General features: G+C 51.2%; 1 protein-coding gene across 1 annotated transcript in view; it reads left to right on the top strand.

Annotated features, from left to right (window-relative positions):
- Nucleotides 1-19,597, top strand: part of ERI3 (ERI1 exoribonuclease family member 3) — a 292,819-nt gene that overhangs the window by 46,884 nt on the left and 226,338 nt on the right. Inside the window, exons 3-5 of the mRNA XM_066597996.1 lie at nt 4,846-4,962; nt 15,402-15,461; nt 15,844-15,935. Coding sequence (XP_066454093.1) covers nt 4,846-4,962; nt 15,402-15,461; nt 15,844-15,935 — 269 coding nt within the window. The remainder of the gene's footprint in view (nt 1-4,845; nt 4,963-15,401; nt 15,462-15,843; nt 15,936-19,597) is intronic.

The raw sequence follows: 19,597 nt of genomic DNA, 5'->3' as shown, positions 1-19,597 counted from the left end.
GCGCCTGGCTGTTATACAGCGGAGGATGGGGGGCCCTGCTTGTTTCTGCATCCAGCTGTTTTCTGCACGGAGCGCCTGGCTGTTTTACAGCGGAGGATGGGGGGCCCTGCTTGTTTCTGCATCCAGCTGTTTTCTGCATGGAGCGCCTGGCTGTTATACAGCGGAGGATGGGGGGCCCTGCTTGTTTCTGCATCCAGCTGTTCCCGGCTCCGAGCGCTCCGTGCCGGTTATGGAGAACAGAGCTGGACCGCTGCGCTCTTCATACCCCGCTGTTATCAGGGAGCGGGATGAAACAATAGTATCATCTGTATCCCTGATAGGGCTGATCGGCAGCACGCTGACAGACGACGATCAGCGACGGGGTAACGAATACCGCGGGATGTCAGCGCAGCTACACAACGATTATCACTCAAAAGACGAGCAGATTTGGGGGGGGGCAGCGGGGGTGAACGGGGGTTAGCGGGGGGAGAGATCTCTCTCATTCTCCCCCCGACCCCGCTCGGACCAGTAAGCAGTTACTCGAGAAGCGTGCTCGCTCATCTCTAGCGATAATCGATGTGTCTAAATGGGCCTTTAGACAGGATTGAGGCAGTCAACTGGTTTGGCTTCTTCTTGGTGGCAGAGTGGCATGGTGCCAGTCACTCGCCGCACCTAATCTATGGAAACCTCTAAAGAAACAGCTGAAGTGTTGAGGTCTGTTTATTTGTGAAACGTCCCATCGGGATACTTGCGTGCGACTTCTAAATGGTAGGGGCGGCCCATGAATATTCATTTAGACCTCTACATGTTAGCAGGCATGTGGCCTCGTGGCCCCAACTACAAGCTCCGCCCAACGGACTCATTCACACCTCCCTAAAATGTACTGAGATGCTGATAGAGATGACTGCCGGACCCTCTTCCTCAGGCGCTCTGTGCCCACATCGCTGCGAGACCCCCAGTATCTATAATGCCAGCGCCTCTCCGCCTCCCTGGGCGCTCCGGATGATCCTGTGCCGCAGCTCCGTCCCGGCTGTGATGAACGCGCTCCGTCTTTGTGCGCGATTACACGGAAGACCACATGGTCGGTTACGGCAGGCGCCAGATAATGAGCGCAGAACCTTGTTCATGTGAAGCTCTGCGATGGTTTACACCTGCTCTGAGATTAATGTCCGCGGCTCTAGTAATCAACAAGAAGGTGATGCTGAACCTCGGCCATTAAAGCACCATCACCTGTCTGGTACAGCTGCCAAAATCTGATCAGTGGGGCAATACGAGAGAGCCCGGACCCTTAAAGGGGTTGTCCTTAAAGGGTTGTCCACTTGTTAGGTGCTCAGACAATAAGCTGAAAAAGTCCCCCCCCCCCCCCCCCCTGGACTGGTACTGCCTGACAACCCAATTGAAAAGACTGTGGTTGTCACAATGTATCCATAGTAACCGAACTGTTAGACAGGACTGCATGCTTTCCTAAAAATACACTCGGGTGGCGAATGCCTCTACGTCTGATTGGTCGATCTGCTTATTACAGTGTCCAAGTGATCTCAATGGGAATCTGTGCTGTAGTTTATACCATGCGGATTTTAAATCCGTGTCACGGAAAAAAAGGAGGTGACCTCACATCTGCGAATCCGGATGCATCGACGGGGCCGAACGTGACTCCGCAGCGGCCACACATGGCGATCTGCCCCAGAGATCCGCTGCATTCATGTGAATGTCTGACGTGGGTTGGATTAGTGCCGACAGGACCTTAACTGGCAGTGCGTGGGGGTCCCCCGCCGGGCGCTCCTGGGGGTCTCTTATTATACCCGGGAGCCGGCGCTTCAGGACACTGCGCAGGGGCAGAGACGTCTCCGTCTCCTCACAGATGTCTTGCAGCTTCTCCTCATCAGATCACTGTCTCCTGAGCCGGGATAAACCTCACACTTAATGTGATCACAAAATCCTCAGATGGCGGCGCCGCGGCATCCTGTACCGCCATGGCAGCTTCATTCCAGCCGGGGAACGGGTAAACGGCCGGCCGGCTCTGTAGAGAACGCTTAGTCTCCGTATGGGGATGCATTTTGCAGCATTGTAATGGACTTTGTGTTTCATCATTTTCAAGATCTCTGCTTGCTGTCAGCAAATCTGAAGCTGAGAAGGCAACTGAGCTTGTTGTGCTTAAAAGACAACAAGAATATGCCAGGAGTCCGGTGCCGGAGCGATCTGTAGAGGACCGTCTGTACCGCACATGGTAGCAAACCCGCAGCTGTGTAAGCCTGTCTGGGTACAGACCGGGACGCTCCTTATGTTACCGTTTGTAATCCCATGAATGATCTTCCTCACCTCCAGAGCTGCATTCACAGTTGTATCCATGCATTGTGGGAGGTGAGCTGTTCTGGGTCTGTCTGTGGACTGAATGTAAATTATGCACACAATTTATGAAGCAGCCAAATTGGTGACTGCAGCTCTGGAAGTGAGTGGAGTATACGGCGTTATGGGACTGCAGCTCTGGAAGTGAGTGGAGTATAAGGCGTTATGTGACTGCAGCTCTGGAAGTGAGTGGAGTATACGGCGTTATGGGACTGCAGCTCTGGAAGTGAGTGGAGTATAGGGCGTTATGGGACTGCAGCTCTGGAAGTGAGTGGAGTATACGGCGTTATGTGACTGCAGCTCTGGAAGTGAGTGGAGTATACGGCGTTATGGGACTGCAGCTCTGGAAGTGAGTGGAGTATACGGCGTTATGTGACTGCAGCTCTGGAAGTGAGTGGAGTATAAGGCGTTATGTGACTGCAGCTCTGGAAGTGAGTGGAGTATACGGCGTTATGGGACTGCAGCTCTGGAAGTGAGTGGAGTATACGGCGTTATGGGACTGCAGCTCTGGAAGTGAGTGGAGTATACGGCGTTATGGGACTGCAGCTCTGGAAGTGAGTGGAGTATAAGGCGTTATGTGACTGCAGCTCTGGAAGTGAGTGGAGTGTAAGGCGTTATGTGACTGCAGCTCTGGAAGTGAGTGGAGTGTAAGGCGTTATGTGACTGCAGCTCTGAAAGTGAGTGGAGTGTAAGGCGTTATGTGACTGCAGCGCTGGAAGTGAGTGGCGTATAGGGCGTTATGTGACTGCAGCTCTGGAAGTGAGTGGAGTGTAAGGCGTTATGTGACTGCAGCTCTGGAAGTGAGTGGAGTATAAGGCGTTATGTGACTGCAGCTCTGGAAGTGAGTGGCGTATAGGGCGTTATGTGACTGCAGCTCTGGAAGTGAGTGGCGTATAGGGCGTTATGTGACTGCAGCTCTGGAAGTGAGTGGCGTATAGGGCGTTATGTGACTGCAGCTCTGGAAGTGAGTGGCGTATAGGGCGTTATGTGACTGCAGCTCTGGAAGTGAGTGGCGTATAGGGCGTTATGTGACTGCAGCTCTGGAAGTGAGTGGAGTATAGGGCGTTATGTGACTGCAGCTGTGGATGTGAGTGGCGTATAGGGCGTTATGTGACTGCAGCTCTGGAAGTGAGTGGCGTATAGGGCGTTATGTGACTGCAGCTCTGGAAGTGAGTGGAGTGTAAGGCGTTATGTGACTGCAGCTCTGGAAGTGAGTGGAGTATAAGGCGTTATGTGACTGCAGCTCTGGAAGTGAGTGGCGTATAGGGCGTTATGTGACTGCAGCTCTGGAAGTGAGTGGCGTATAGGGCGTTATGTGACTGCAGCTCTGGAAGTGAGTGGCGTATAGGGCGTTATGTGACTGCAGCTCTGGAAGTGAGTGGAGTATAGGGCGTTATGTGACTGCAGCTGTGGATGTGAGTGGCGTATAGGGCGTTATGTGACTGCAGCTCTGGAAGTGAGTGGCGTATAGGGCGTTATGTGACTGCAGCTCTGGAAGTGAGTGGCGTATAGGGCGTTATGTGACTGCAGCTCTGGAAGTGAGTGGCGTATAGGGCGTTATGTGACTGCAGCTCTGGAAGTGAGTGGAGTATAGGGCGTTATGTGACTGCAGCTCTGGAAGTGAGTGGAGTATAAGGCATGTGACTGCAGCTCTGGAAGTGAGTGGAGTATAAGGCATGTGACTGCAGCTCTGGAAGTGAGTGGCGTATAAGGCATGTGACTACAGCTCTGGAAGTGAGTGGCGTATAAGGCATGTGACTGCAGCTCGCGTATAAGGCATGTGACTGCAGCTCTGGAAGTGAGTGGAGTATAAGACATGTGACTGCAGCTCTGGATGTGAGTGGAGTATAAGGCATGTGACTGCAGCTCTGGAAGTGAGTGGAGTATAAGGCATGTGACTGCAGCTCTGGAAGTGAGTGGAGTATAAGGCATGTGACTGCAGCTCTGGAAGTGAGTGGCGTATAAGGCATGTGACTACAGCTCTGGAAGTGAGTGGCGTATAAGGCATGTGACTGCAGCTCGCGTATAAGGCATGTGACTGCAGCTCTGGAAGTGAGTGGAGTATAAGACATGTGACTGCAGCTCTGGATGTGAGTGGAGTATAAGGCATGTGACTGCAGCTCTGGAAGTGAGTGGAGTATAAGGCATGTGACTGCAGCTCTGGAAGTGAGTGGAGTATAAGGCATGTGACTGCAGCTCTGGAAGTGAGTGGAGTATAAGGCATGTGACTGCAGCTCTGGAAGTGAGTGGAGTATAAGGCATGTGACTGCAGCTCTGGAAGTGAGTGGAGTATAAGGCATGTGACTGCAGCTCTGGAAGTGAGTGGAGTATAAGGCATGTGACTGCAGCTCTGGAAGTGAGTGGAGTATAAGGCATGTGACTGCAGCTCTGGATGTGAGTGGAGTATAAGGCATGTGACTGCAGCTCTGGAAGTGAGTGGAGTATAAGGTGTGAGGTACCTTGGGATTGTCAGTACAGCGGCCGTATGTACAATAAATTTCTGATTTGCTGTCTTCCTAGGAAATCATTGAATTCCCCATCCTGAAGTTAAACGGCAGAACCATGGAGATCGAGTCGACGTTCCACACGTATGTTCAGCCCGTGGTGCACCCACAGCTCACCCCGTTTTGCACTGAGGTAAGTGTTACCCTACAGCGTCCTTCATCTTGATCTCCCTGGTCCATGAATGTCAGAACTGCACTGAAGCTAACATTGTATTTGGGGGGTGGGGGAGCCGGTGACCACAGGATGGATATACTCTAATGACCGCATCGAGAACATTCAAAGCCTGTTGTCTCCATGTCATCGCATTATAGATTGTAAGCTCTCTGGCCAAGGCTCGATCAACCCCTGCCCACGCAGCAACATAGTATTTATTGCAGCAGGAGGGTCGTCCTTGCATAACACTACAGCTCCATAACGGCCTCGGGTATGGGACTGTCCCCACACCATAATTTGCTGGTGCCAGCTATATTATACAGCTGGCATCTTACACACTGGAGATGCCAGACGTTTAACCCTTTAGATGTTGCAGCCAATGCAGACCAGAGCATCAAAGTGGTTAACGGAGGGAGGGAACGCCCTTTATCAGCCTGTTGACCCCTCTCCATACTATTACAGGGTGAGACTAATGGGTTTCCATAGCAGCTGGAAGCCTAACAGTAGCCCCGAGTCTGCCATAACTGTCATACGTAAAGTCAATGTACAATAATACACCGCAGTACACAAGCATTGATGATAGAAGCGATCAGAGGATCACGTGTTCGAGGCCCGGCAGAGATAGAGGAAAAGGTGAGAATTTTGCCCTCCCTTTTTTATATCTGTAATGAGTCGCGAAATGAAGACATTTACCTGCATGGTCAGCAGTGCAACAATAATGTAACAGACTAAACCGAAGTGCCGAATTCTCTTCTTAATTTCAACTCTCAAAAACTCAGTAAAAGTGGTGAAAAGGTCCTCTGTACCCCAACAGCCCGGCCTAAAGTACAGCTGGGGCTCTGAGGTCAGCAGCACCACAAACTAAACTGTGCAAACATATAAAAAGGGTAACTGTGCTATCCTCCTAATCATATGCTAAAAACAAGCCTTCACCACTGACGGCCCATTTAGACACAGCGATTAGCGCTCAAAAGACATCTTGTGCGCATTTACACGGCAAGATGATCGCTCAAACGGCAAATTGACAGTTTTGAGTGTTCACTTTGCGTAAGACAAGCGGGACCGCTATCTTCTGCCTACAGCTGTTGTCTTCTTCTGTTATACAGCTGAGCACTCTCATCGGGGTATGCAGAACACAGCTGGAGAGCTGTCTTCTGCATACTCCTGCTGTGTTCACAAAGCACATAGCTGAGCACTCCGATCGGGGTATGCAGAACACAGCTGGAGCGCTGTCTTCTGCATACTCCTGCTGTGCTCTCCGAGTGGGACACCAGCTGAAACAATAGTATCAGCAGTATCTCTCTGAGAACGCAGCGTGCAGCACTGATAAGGCTCATCTTAAGAGATCCATGTACGACTCGTTAACGAAAACTGCACGATGTCTGTGGGTTTACACCCAACGATTATCACTCTAAAGACGGCTTTGAGCGAATTATGAGCGAGAATCGTTGGGTCTAAAAGGGTCTTATGGCAACAGAAAGCTGAGACAGTATGCAGAGATGAAGAGAAACAGATTGCCTGTTTGTGAAGCACTAAGTTCGGCCGCATCCTTAAAGGGGGTTCCGAGTTTGATATAGTTTTGGCCCCCCATGCCCAACGTGATATAAAATAAAAGTACTCAACAGGTGACTGCAGCCGGCGAGAAGACCCAGTGATGTCCCATAGACCCGTCACATGGGCTCCCGGCAGGTTTACGGGATATCATCAGTGACATCCCCATCAGGCCTTCTATTGGCTGCCGCAGTCACATGGGTAAACAAGCCACATGACTGCTGCAGCACTTGTAACCAGAACAGAAGACCGGAGGGCGCTGGTCGGCGGCAGCGGAAGGCGAGTATTGTGGTTGAGTTTGCCTTACCTTTATACTGCTTTCCCCCACGGCTACCATTTAGACCGCCTGCACACCAATGGTTTTGCATCGCGGAATCCGCGGACAGCGCCCACACTGCGGATCTGCAGCAAATGCTGTTCGTTACGTACTACGGAAATGCGCTTCTTCCTGCACACTTGTGGAATCGAATTGCCATTTCTGCGAGTGGAGCAGTAATTACCGCCTGTTCCATTTTAGTGCGGATTCTGCACGGACGGCTTCCGTCTGGCTCATTGACCTTGCGGAAAGGTCTCAAATTCCGCATCCTCACATAGCGACGGTGCGGGGATAATAAACAGTCAAAAAAGAAAATCTGTTGTGTCTGACGGCGGCTCGCCCCGGCCATCCGGAGTACGGATAGAAGAGGAAGACAACGCACGGACACCGACTGCCGTCAGGGTCGGATTGTGCTGCGGGCTCCCGCATGTGTAGTCTGACTCGGTCCTGTGCAGCTGGGGTTTGTTACAGTGTATCAGTGCAGGTAACGTATCATTCTGGGGCTGTGTAGCACACAGAAGATTTTCTGGACTAGATACAATGTAACAAACTCTCAGCAGTGGGAAGTATGAGGTCTGTACATGCTTTCATGGTGGCGACAGTATAATTCGACTTGTGCTGAGGAATGGATTGGGCGTTTCCTTCATACACACACAAGGCGCTCAGCGTATGAACAGAAGGGGTTATCACACATGGCTGCGGATGATGGACCCTGATTGGCCTCACTCCTGCGGATGATGGACCCTGATTGGCCTCACTCCTGCGGATGATGGACCCTGATTGTCCTCACTCCTGCGGATGATGGACCCTGATTGTCCTCACTCCTGCGGATGATGGACCCTGATTGTCCTCACTCCTCCGGATGATTCACCCGGATTGTCCTCACTCCTGCGGATGATGGACCCTGATTGTCCTCACTCCTCCGGATGATTCACCCGGATTGTCCTCACTCCTCCGGATGATTCACCCGGATTGTCCTCACTCCTCCGGATGATTCACCCTGATTGTCCTCACTCCTCCGGATGATTCACCCTGATTGTCCTCACTCCTCCGGATGATTCACCCTGATTGTCCTCACTCCTCCGGATGATTCACCCTGATTGTCCTCACTCCTCCGGATGATGGACCCTGATTGTCCTCACTCCTGCGGATGATGGACCCTGATTGTCCTCACTCCTGCGGATGATGGACCCTGATTGTCCTCACTCCTGCGGATGATGGACCCTGATTGTCCTCACTCCTCCGGATGATGGACCTGAATTGACCTCACTCCTCCGGATGATGGACCCTGATTGTCCTCACTCCTGCGGATGATGGACCCGGATTGTCCTCACTCCTGCGGATGATGGACCCGAATTGACCTCACTCCTTCGGATGATGGACCCTGATTGTCCTCACTCCTCCGGATGATTCACCCTGATTGTCCTCACTCCTCCGGATGATTCGCCCTGATTGACCTCACTCCTGCACATGATTAACCCGGATTGTCCTCACTCCTGCGGATGATGGACCCCGATTGTCCTCACTCCTGCGGATGATGGAGCCCGATTGGCCTCGCTCCTCCGGATGATGGAGCCCCATTGTCCTATCTTCTGCGGATGATGGAGCCCGATTGTCCTATCTTCTGCGGATGATGGAGCCCGATTGGCCTCGCCCTTCCGGATGATGGAGCCTGATTGGCCTCGCTCCTGCGGATGATGGAGCCCGATTGGCCTCGCTCCTGCGGATGATGGAGCCCGATTGGCCTCGCTCCTGCGGATGATGGAGCCCGATTGGCCTCGCTCCTGCGGATGATGGAGCCCGATTGGCCTCGCTCCTGCGGATGATGGAGCCCGATTGGCCTCGCTCCTGCGGATGATGGAGCCCGATTGGCCTCGCTCCTGCGGATGATGGAGCCCGATTGGCCTCGCTCCTGCGGATGATGGAGCCCGATTGGCCTCGCTCCTGCGGATGATGGAGCCCGATTGGCCTCGCTCCTGCGGATGATGGAGCCCGATTGGCCTCGCTCCTGCGGATGATGGAGCCTGATTGGCCTCGCTCCTGCGGATGATGGAGCCTGATTGGCCTCGCTCCTGCGGATGATGGAGCCTGATTGGCCTTGCTCCTGCGGATGATGGAGCCTGATTGGCCTCGCTCCTGCGTTTTGTAAGACTGTAACATGTGAAAAGGTCGCCCGTCATTAATTAATGTTTGTGTGATAAGGTCAGTCAGCCCTGCGTGGGGGTGGGGGGGGGTCCTGGTAGTGACTGCAGTTTGTATTTGTAAGGCGGTCAGTCGGTCGTCTCACAAGTAGCGACATCTTCCAGGTGACGAGTGTGATTGTAAAATGCCGTCAAGGGCCGACGCCTTCTGCCTTACGTTAGATGGACAGGCTGTCGGTGTGTCCGGTCTCACAGCTTTGTGCACATTCTGCCCTTCAGGGCTCTAGGAAGGTTTGGTGGCGAGCTGTAAAGAATAGGATTAGGTGGCCATATTGGTTGTCTTACAGTAGAAGCAGATGTAGCCGCCTGTGGAAGCTGAAACTGCGCAGAAGTCCAGGAACAATAACCAGGAGGACAGCGGCCAGGCCCAGAGAGATGAAATACCTGGGGGAAAGAACAGTCTGTCCTCCAATGCAGCACTCACTACCTGGAGGGAGCAGCAGAACTGTTCATCCAGAGCCGCGTGCATTGGGGTCTCTCCGGACGAGCAGCTTACAACCCTGAAGTCACCATGTACGATGCCAAGTGGCTGCTGTAAAGCCACCAAAGCAGGAGAGAAGTGTTCTCCAGAGGAAGAATCATCAGATCTGCCATCAGTGTCTGAATTGTGTTCTGGAAGCGTTGCTAGAGGAGGGGAGGCTGCAGCAGAGGAGGCCCTGGAGCAGTTCTAGAACCGCCTGTTGCCCGTTGGGGGAGTTCCTGGCTGTTCCTCTTGTGTTCAGTGATCGGACTGCAGACGACTGACTGCCACAGATCCTCCGCTGGGTATTGCCGGCTCTCTGTGTTTGTGGCGCTCTGTTCCTGGAGGTTCAGCTTCTCACCATCCATTTTGCACCCTTTTTATTAGTTTAACGACCGTGATGTGCAGCAGCCAGCAGTGAAATGGTTAACCCCGGTGTCCTGTCAGTCCGCACATTCCGCTTATGGCATTATGGGATCTCGTCCCCTCGTAGCGGTGACACCTAACCCCCCACGGGTCTGGGGCCGCCATATTGGACCAGAGCCTTTATCTGTCGGTGAGATTCCCACATTGATGAATGCCATTAGCAGCGGGAGCCCCTGTGGTCAGACGTGTAAGACGTGCGCACGGGAAAACCACCTGGAAGGTATAAAGGAAAAAGTGCCACAAATGGGTCACACTGCCATTATCTCACTGTGCCAAGTGGCCTGAAAAACTGTAGTCAGTAAGTACCTCACCCCAACCCATAATGTATTATTACAGACAGCGCCCCCCCCCACCATGTATTATTACAGACTGTGCCCCCCCATCATGTATTATTACAGATGGTGCCCCCCCCTTCCCCCTCCCACCATGTATTATTACAGATGGTGCCCCCCCTTCCCTCTCCCACCATGTATTATTACAGGCGGTGCCCCCCCCATCATGTAATATTACAGACGGTGCCTCCCCCCACCATGTATTATTACAGACGGTGCCCCCCCCCCCCACACCATGTATTACAGATGGTGCCCCCCCTTCCCTCTCCCACCATGTATTATTACAGACGGTGCCCCCCCATTATGTATTATTACAGACGGTGCCCCCCCTATCCTGTATTATTATAGACGGCGCGCCCCCCTCTTCCCCCTCCCACCGTGTATTATTACAGACGGTGCCCCCATCCTGTATTATTACAGACGGTGCCCCCCCCCCTTCCCCCTCCCACCATGTATTATTACAGATGGTGCCCCCCTCCCCCATCCTGTATTATTACAGACGGTGCCCCCCCCTTCCCCCTCCCACCATTTATTATTACAGATGGTGCCCCCTCCTTCCCTCTCCCACCATGTATTATTACAGACGGCACCCCCACCCCTCCCCCTCCCACCATGTATTATTACAGACGGTGCCCCCCTATCCTGTATTATTTCAGACGGTGCGCCCCCCTTCCCTCTCCCACCATGTATTATTACAGATGGTACCCACCCCCACCCCTCCCCCTGCCACCGTATATTATTACAGACGGTGCCCCCCCATCCTGTATTATTACAGATGGTGCCCCCCCTTCCCCCTCCCACCATGTATTATTACAGATGGTACCCACCCCCACCCCTCCCCCTGCCACCGTGTATTATTACAGATGGTGCCCCCCCCATCCTGTATTATTACAGACGGTGCCCCCCCCATCCTGTATTATTACAAATGGTGCCCCCCCCCCATAATGTATTATTACAGACGGCGCCCCCCTTCCTACCCCCTCCCACCATGTATTATTACAGAAGGTGCCCCCCCTATCCTGTATTATTACAGGCGGTGCCCCCCCCCTTCCTTCCCCCTCCCACCATGTATTATTACAGACGGCGCCCCCCTTCCCTCTCCCACCATGTATTATTACAGACAGTGCCCCCCCATCCTGTATTATTACAAATGGTGCCCCCCCCATAATGTATTATTACAGACGGCGCCCCCCTTCCTACCCCCTCCCACCATGTATTATTACAGACGGTGCCCCCCGTTCCCCCTCCCACCATGTATTATTACAGACGGTGCCCCCCCATCCTGTATTATTACAGACGGTGCCCCCCCCTTCCTTCCCCCTCTCACCATGTATTATTACAGACGGTGCCCCCCCCCCCCACACCATGTATTATTACAGACGGTGCCCCCCTCCCACCATGTATTATTACAGACGGTGCCCCCCCTCCCACCCTGTATTATTACAGACGGCGCCCTCTACATCCCCACGACTGTATTACTGTCCCCCAGCACATGCCTCTCTGGGCACCCGGCGGTTGTGACGCTGTGGCTGATCTGGCCGCTGTCCGTGTATTTGAGAAGCCCTCGTCTGGATGCTAGAAGTGACATCAGAGTATCATGTGGTGAGAAGTTAATGAAGATCCTGCAGCGTCCTCTCCTGTTGTAATTAACACTTCTCCCTGAAAGGTATTTATGACCTCCTCCTCGCTCGTTAGTGCAGATGGCTTCGCCTTAAGTCGGCTTCCAGCAATTCATTACAATTAATTATACTTGTATTGTGAGTTAATAAACGGCTTCTTCGATGGGGGTGCGGGGAGAGCGCTGGCATCGCTGCATGGAGACTATCGCCCCCAGATGTCTGCTCTACACACCTCACACTGCTGAGGGTTTGTTACACTGTGTGCTAAACCTCTCTCCTGTCTGCAGTCCACATGTCTAGATTGATACATTGTAACAGACCCTCAACCTCATGTCCCACATAGACGGAGGAGAGTTGTCCATGCCAGAGTGTTGGCGTCACCGCGAAGGTTGTTGGCGCTCGTGCAGACTGGCAGAGATCACCGCTTGATCGCGGGCCTCTCACCGCTTCCCCCTCCACGCGCCGAGCCGGAAGCTATTTCATTTAGCGAGAATCCCGCGATCCAGCGATGTTTTTATGCACCGATAACAAGAAGTGGCCAAATGAAGGAAGTTTAGCATTTAGCGCCAGGATTCTCGCTCAGTTCACTTTTGCCCGCCGTTCGTCCCGTGTGCGCGGCCCTTTACAGCGGCTCATGGCTTCAGCCGCTGTTGAACAGTGTTACTGCCATTTACTGCCAGACCGGTGAGGCGTCGGGTCCCACAACTACAATGCAGAGATGAAGCGTCATTTACAGCGGCAGGGAGGCTGTCAGCTCTTCAGCCCAGGCGTGTCCGCACTGCACTGGCCGAGGAGGCACAGAATTGCGCAGCTGGCGGTTACCTTCCTCTTCTAATATCTGATCACATTTGCAGGATCACTGATAAGAAGTGACTTATCATACAATAATCCGCCTTCTATACGACTCGTAAAATCCGGGACCTTCACTTATTTTCTGGTGCAGCAAATAATCTTTCTGCCATTTCTATGTTAATTTGGTCAGCGGGGCGCGAGGCGGCATCTGATAATCCGACGCTCACATGTGCCGCTGCGCCTGCTGCAGATTTCCTGGGAACCTTTTACTGAATCCTCTGCTTTACCTTCTGTGCTCTCCAGCCACCAGGCATATCATCAGGGCAGGAAGAAAGGCTTCGCAGAAGGGAATCCCCCTGGGCGCCGTCCTGGATGAGATCACACCGCGGGCACTGCCATAGCACCCACAGGGGGCGGCACTTGGCTTTCCCAGGCTTCAGAAAATGTCATCATATCATTAAAAGTTTGTTGGATTTGCAGCATACGTTCAGTTCTCAGGGTTTGCTGCCATTGGGTGGGCTCCGTCGTTGGTCAGTGGGTGACAGTCTGTCCTGGTCATGCAGTGGGCACGCAGGTAGGCTAGGCTTACACTGGGGGTCCGCACCTGATTTGTCCGCCTATTTCTGCTGTGGATTTACACTTCTGTCTTTGCCTGCAGATTTAGGCCTTTTCGGTGGGCAGAATCCACATGACCCCCATTAAGAGGTGACCGGCCGCTCCCAGATTTTCTATATCTGAATTTCAGATATGCAGTTTGATGCCGATTCCTCTAAGTGGACTACGATCCGTGGCAATGAAATGCCTTGTGATCAGAAGGGGGCTTTTCTGCAAGGGACAATTCGCTGTAGACTTTGTACAGAGGCGCTGCGGATTTCATCTCCTCCATTACAACAAGTGATTTCTGCTGTGAAAATCCGCTAAAATCACGGATTTCGTATGGATTTTTAGCACAAGACTAAAGGCTTATTTACACACACAGATATCTTTCAGAAGATTGAAAGATCAGCGATCGTTTTGCATAAAGTACTAACAGGCACTAATTGCTATTAGTACTTTATTAGCTTCATTTGCATGTAAATGAGCTTATGGCAGCTGTTAGGGAACCCAGCAGGAGGTCTGAGCTCTGTCATTAGCTCCATTGTTCAGCCACAGGCTCCCCATGGAGAATTCAGCACCATGGACAGCAGACACAGCGTGTGGTCCTGCCAGCAGGGCTGAGAACTGAGGACAGCTGTAATGTTATCACCCTGTCACAGTGCTGCTTATCAGCTGTTCTGCTGAACGGTTTTCAAGCAGAAGCGGGAAACCGTCATTCGTCTAAACAGTGAAGGAGGGGCCCAGTTAGACTCGGCGATTATCACTCAGGACGGCTTTTGAGCGATAATCGTTGTGTCTACATGGGCCTTACGATCTAGTAAAACCCCATCCACCTTGTTGCTGCTGTAAGTGCTGCAGATCTTCCACATGCAGTTCTACTGCAGACAATTTGCAGCATTTACTCCCTATGAGATGATGTGCTAGCGGGGCGGACATGAGGGTCGGCAGCCACACCGCTGAGAGAGGGTATTTCAGACTGATTCTTAAAGGGGATTTGCAGGCATCACTTGCTGTCGGTACCTGGATACACAGAGTTGGAGCAGAAACCGCTGCTCCGACCCCTGTATAGTGGCCAGTGCTTGTAATTACAGGCACAGTAATCACTGCTTTCAGTGAGAGTGCAGCCTGCAGTTACATCGCTGGCCACTACACAGGAGGCGGAGCAGTGGTGCTGTCTGCAAAACCACTTTAATGACCGCATGATTTTGCAGGTGAACGGCAGATTTACAATGAATGCTAATGGCTGCGTGGGGATTCGTTCCCCTTCAGAATTGTGCAGCTGTTTGTAATCCTCTATCATGGGATTGTCAGAGCTTTGTGGCCCCTGCTTCTTGTGCCCGCATCCCAACGGTCCAGTTGACGCAGATTGTGTCCTTCAGAGGTAGATGATGATTGTTCCTATTCAATGACAGCAAGCAGAGATTTTGAAAAGCATGAAGAATGAATACATAGTTGGAGATACGATGAATATCTCATCATTTAAGAGCATGTAGTTACTGAAGCGAAGTGATCCACTTGGAGTCTGGGAAACCGGGGGGATAATGTCGTCGGAGGCTTGTCAGTTGTCACCTGACTTTTCCAAAACACGTTTAACCCTTACATGCCTGAACACAATTATTTAAGGGGTTTGTCCAGTTATAAACTGCTGATGACCTATCCTCAAACTATACTATCAATAGCAGATTTGGTGGGTCTGTCACCTGGGAGCCCCACCAATCAGCTGTACTCTTGGTTGGTTGGCCGTGCAGTGAGCTGATTACTGCAGGAAGCAGATGGCTCTGTTCACACTACAGTGGTCAGGCTTGGTATTACAGGCAAAGTTCCCATTCACTTCAATGGGAACTTGGCCTGTAATACCAAAGTTGGCCACTGCAGTGGGAACGGAGCTGTCTGCTCCCTGCACACATCAGCTCAGTAGAGGTCTCAGGAAGCAGAGCCTTGCTGATTAACTTTTGTTGGCCTATCTCATGAAGAGGCCATCAATAGTTTACAACTGGACAGCCCCTTTAACAAAGGCGGCGGCTCACAGACCGAGACAAAGTGTCTTCTTATACAATGTATACACGTAACTGATGGTTTTCTTCTCTCTATCACTTTGTAACCACCTGTTTCTGTCTTTCACAGCTGACGGGAATAATCCAAGAGATGGTGGACGGTCAGCCGACGCTGAGCCAAGTGCTAGAGGTGAGGATCGTGCAGCCCCCCTTATCTGCCTGCCGTGTTATCAGGGGTCTCGTAGGAAGAGTAGTCCCGGCTGCGGTGTAACCTTGATGAAAGTTACTGTGTAACGGCTGCTGTGAATGAGCGATCAATGGTTTCCCTGCCCGCCCGGATACTGATCAGCAGAGGGGCTTATGATAACCTGGTTTTACCTGGAGGAGCTGCAGGAGTGCGGTGACCTTCTAGTATCTGCCCCCTCCAATAAACAAGGCCCAATCTTGTTAATAACGGAGGGAGTGGAGGACTGGCAGATAAGATCACAATTTTCTCCCTGGTGTGATTACATGGCCTTATCTGCAGGGAGCCACGAGCCGCACATGACATTCCCTTTGTGTCTGTCTTTCAGAGAGTCGACGAGTGGATGGCCAAAGAGGGGCTCTTAGATCCCAGCGTCAAGTCCATCTTCGTCACCTGCGGCGACTGGGACTTAAAACTCATGTGAGTATAGATGGCAGGCGGGACGTGTGATAAACCCGCAGCCCCCGCCTTGGATGGCGGGCCCGGTGGCCCCTCAGGAATAGTTGGTGGATCCTAAGCTTTCTATGCAGGGTTTCCTGCAGCCTTCTCCCTGTATACAGCGCTGCCCATGGGGGGTTAATTTCATGATCAGTCCTGCAGCTCAGAACATGCTGCTTACTAGCCACTATGTGCAATAATTACTTATGGACAGACCTCCCCTTAACGTCTCAGCTGACTGTACAGACCCAGTGTAAATCCCAGAATGCAAAGCACCATAGCAAGCAGGAATTACTGGGAGATTTCACTTCGGAACCTGCAGAATAGTGAGTGCAGCTCTGGAGTATACAGGATGTAACTCAGGATCAGTACAGGATAAGTAATGTATGTACACAGTGACTCCACCAGCAGAATAGTGAGTGCAGCTCTGGGGTATAATACAGCATGTAACTCAGGATCAGTACAGGATAAGTAATGTATGTACACAGTGACTCCACCAGCAGAATAGTGAGTGCTGCTCTGGGGTATAATACAGGATGTAACTCAGGAGCAGTACAGGATAAGTAATGTATGTACACAGTGACTCCAGCAGAAGAATAGTGAGTGCAGCTCTGGAGTATAATACAGGATGTAACTCAGGAGCAGTACAGGATAAGTAATGTATGTACACAGTGACTCCACCAGCAGAATAGTGAGCGCAGCTCTGCAGTATAATACAGGATGTAACTCAGGGTCATACAGGATAAGTAATGTATGTATACAGTGACTCCACCAGCAGAATAGTGAGTGCAGCTCTGGGGTATAATACAGGATGTAACTCAGGAGCAGTACAGGATAAGTAATGTATGTACACAGTGACTCCAGCAGCAGAATAGTGAGTGCAGCTCTGGGGTATAATACAGGATGTAACTCAGGATCCGTACAGGATAAGTAATGTATGTACACAGTGACTCCACCAGCAGAATAGTGAGTGCAGCTCTGCAGTATAATACAGGATGTAACTCAGGATCAGTACAGGATAAGTAATGTATGTACACAGTGACTCCACCAGCAGAATAGTGAGCGCAGCTCTGCAGTATAATACAGGATGTAACTCAGGAGCAGTACAGGATAAGTAATGTATGTACACAGTGACTCCAGCAGCAGAATAGTGAGTGCAGCTCTGGGGTATAATACAGGATGTAACTCAGGAGCAGTACAGGATAAGTAATGTATGTACACAGTGACTCCACCAGCAGAATAGTGAGTGCAGCTCTGGAGTATAATACAGGGTCAGTACAGGATAAGTAATGTATGTATACAGTGACTCCACCAGCAGAATAGTGAGTGCAGCTCTGGGGTATAATACAGGATGTAACTCAGGATCAGTACAGGATAAGTAATGTATGTACACAGTGACTCCAGCAGCAGAATAGTGAGTGCAGCTCTGGGGTATAATACAGGATGTAACTCAGGAGCAGTACAGGATAAGTAATGTATGTACACAGTGACTCCACCAGCAGAATAGTGAGTGCAGCTCTGCAGTATAATACAGGATGTAACTCAGGATCAGTACAGGATAAGTAATGTATGTATACAGTGACTCCAGCAGCAGAATAGTGAGTGCAGCTCTGGGGTATAATACAGGATGTAACTCAGGATCAGTACAAGATAAGTAATGTATGTATACAGTGACTCCACCAGCAGAATAGTGAGTGCAGCTCTGGGGTATAATACAGGATGTAACTCAGGAGCAGTACAGGATAAGTAATGTATGTACACAGTGACTCCACCAGCAGAATAGTGAGTGCAGCTCTGGGGTATAATACAGGATGTAACTCAGGAGCAGTACAGGATAAGTAATGTATGTACACAGTGACTCCACCAGCAGAATAGTGAGTGCAGCTCTGGAGTATAATACAGGATGTAACTCAGGAGCAGTACAGGATAAGTAATGTATGTACACAGTGACTCCACCAGCAGAATAGTGAGTGCAGCTCTGCAGTATAATACAGGATGTTTTTGTACCTTGTAACTCAGTATGAAACAAAAATAAGTTGCATCTGTGCGCTGTATGTAGACATGGTAGCTGCACTGATACACTGCTCTATAACATTGCCGCAGCTCTGGTTCCATATCTTTTGTTCTATGACGCACCCCCATTTTAGAGCAGGAAAATAGGGGAAAAAATATTTTGAACTCACCCAGGGACAGCGCAGGATTAGCGCTGGGCGACGGAGTAGAAGAAACAGCAGAGTCTACATTGCAGCTGCTCAGATACGTTGGAGCCGCTCGGGTACGTGGCCGCTGTTCGGGTATGTGGCCGCTGTTCGGATACATGGCCGCTGTTCGGGTACATGGCCGCTGCTCGGGTACGTGGCCGCTGCTCGGGTACGTGGCCGCTGCTCGGGTACGTGGCCGCTGCTCGGGTACGTGGCCGCTGCTCGGGTACGTGGCCGCTGCTCGGGTACGTGGCCGCTGCTCGGGTACGTGGCCGCTGTTCGGGTACATGGCCGCTGCTCAGTCCATTAGTGGGAGAGTCATCAGTAGTGCAGGGTTCCAAGCTGAATATCAATTATTTCTCGGATCGATCTCCTCCTAAACATTTGGGATTGAGGGGATCAGATTTGATTACTTTTATGGCACCTGATTGGCCCTTCCATGACTCCTCTTTGCCGCTTCTGGTAGACACTTTCCAGGAAAGTCGTATCTTCCATTGTCTACACTGATACATTGTAACTAGAGATGAGCGAACGTACTCGTTAAGGGAGATTCCACAATCGAGCATCGCTATTTTCGAGTATCTGACTACTCGGGGGCAAAGATTCGGGGGGAGGTGGGGGGCGGCGTGGTGGGGCAGGAGGTAGCAGTGGGGAACGGGGGAGCTCTCTCGCTCTCTTCCCCCCACTCCCCTCTGCAACCCCCCACTCACCCCCGGCGAGCCAGGTACTTGAAAATAGCGATGCTCGATTGTGAAATCTCCCTTAACGAGTACATTCGCTCATCTCTAATTGTAACGAGTCTCCTCTGTTGTAGAGCTGTATTGCCTGACAGCAAGCGGAGATTTTGTAGTTGGTAAAGAAATAAACACCAAGGTTTAACATAGAGAGCGGGAAGCCTTTATATTATATGGTGATGGGGGGTCTTTATATTATATGGTGATGGGGGGTCTTTATATTATATGGTGATGGGGGGTCTTTATATTATATGGTGATGGGGGTCTTTATATTATATGGTGATGGGGGGTCTTTATATTATATGGTGATGGGGGGGTCTTTATATTATATGGTGATGAGGGGGGGTCTTTATATTATATGGTGATGAGGGGGGGTCTTTATATTATATGGTGATGAGGGGGGGTCTTTATATTATATGCTGATGAGGGGGTCTTTATATTATATGGTGATGGGGGGGTCTTTATATTATATGGTGATGGGGGTCTTTATATTATATGGTGATGGGGGGTCTTTATATTATATGGTGATGGGGGGGTCTTTATATTATATGGTGATGGGGGGGTCTTTATATTATATGGTGATGGGGGGTCTTTATATTATATGGTGATGGGGGCCTTTATATTATATGGTGATGGGGGGGTCTTTATATTATATGGTGATGGGGGGGTCTTTATATTATATGGTGATGGGGGGGGTCTTTATATTATA

This window comes from Eleutherodactylus coqui, chromosome 3 (genome assembly GCF_035609145.1).
Source record: "Eleutherodactylus coqui strain aEleCoq1 chromosome 3, aEleCoq1.hap1, whole genome shotgun sequence".
NCBI classification, from domain to species: Eukaryota; Metazoa; Chordata; class Amphibia; order Anura; family Eleutherodactylidae; genus Eleutherodactylus; species Eleutherodactylus coqui.
Note: the sequence above shows the minus strand (reverse complement) of the source record. Positions and strands in the feature narration are given on the sequence as shown.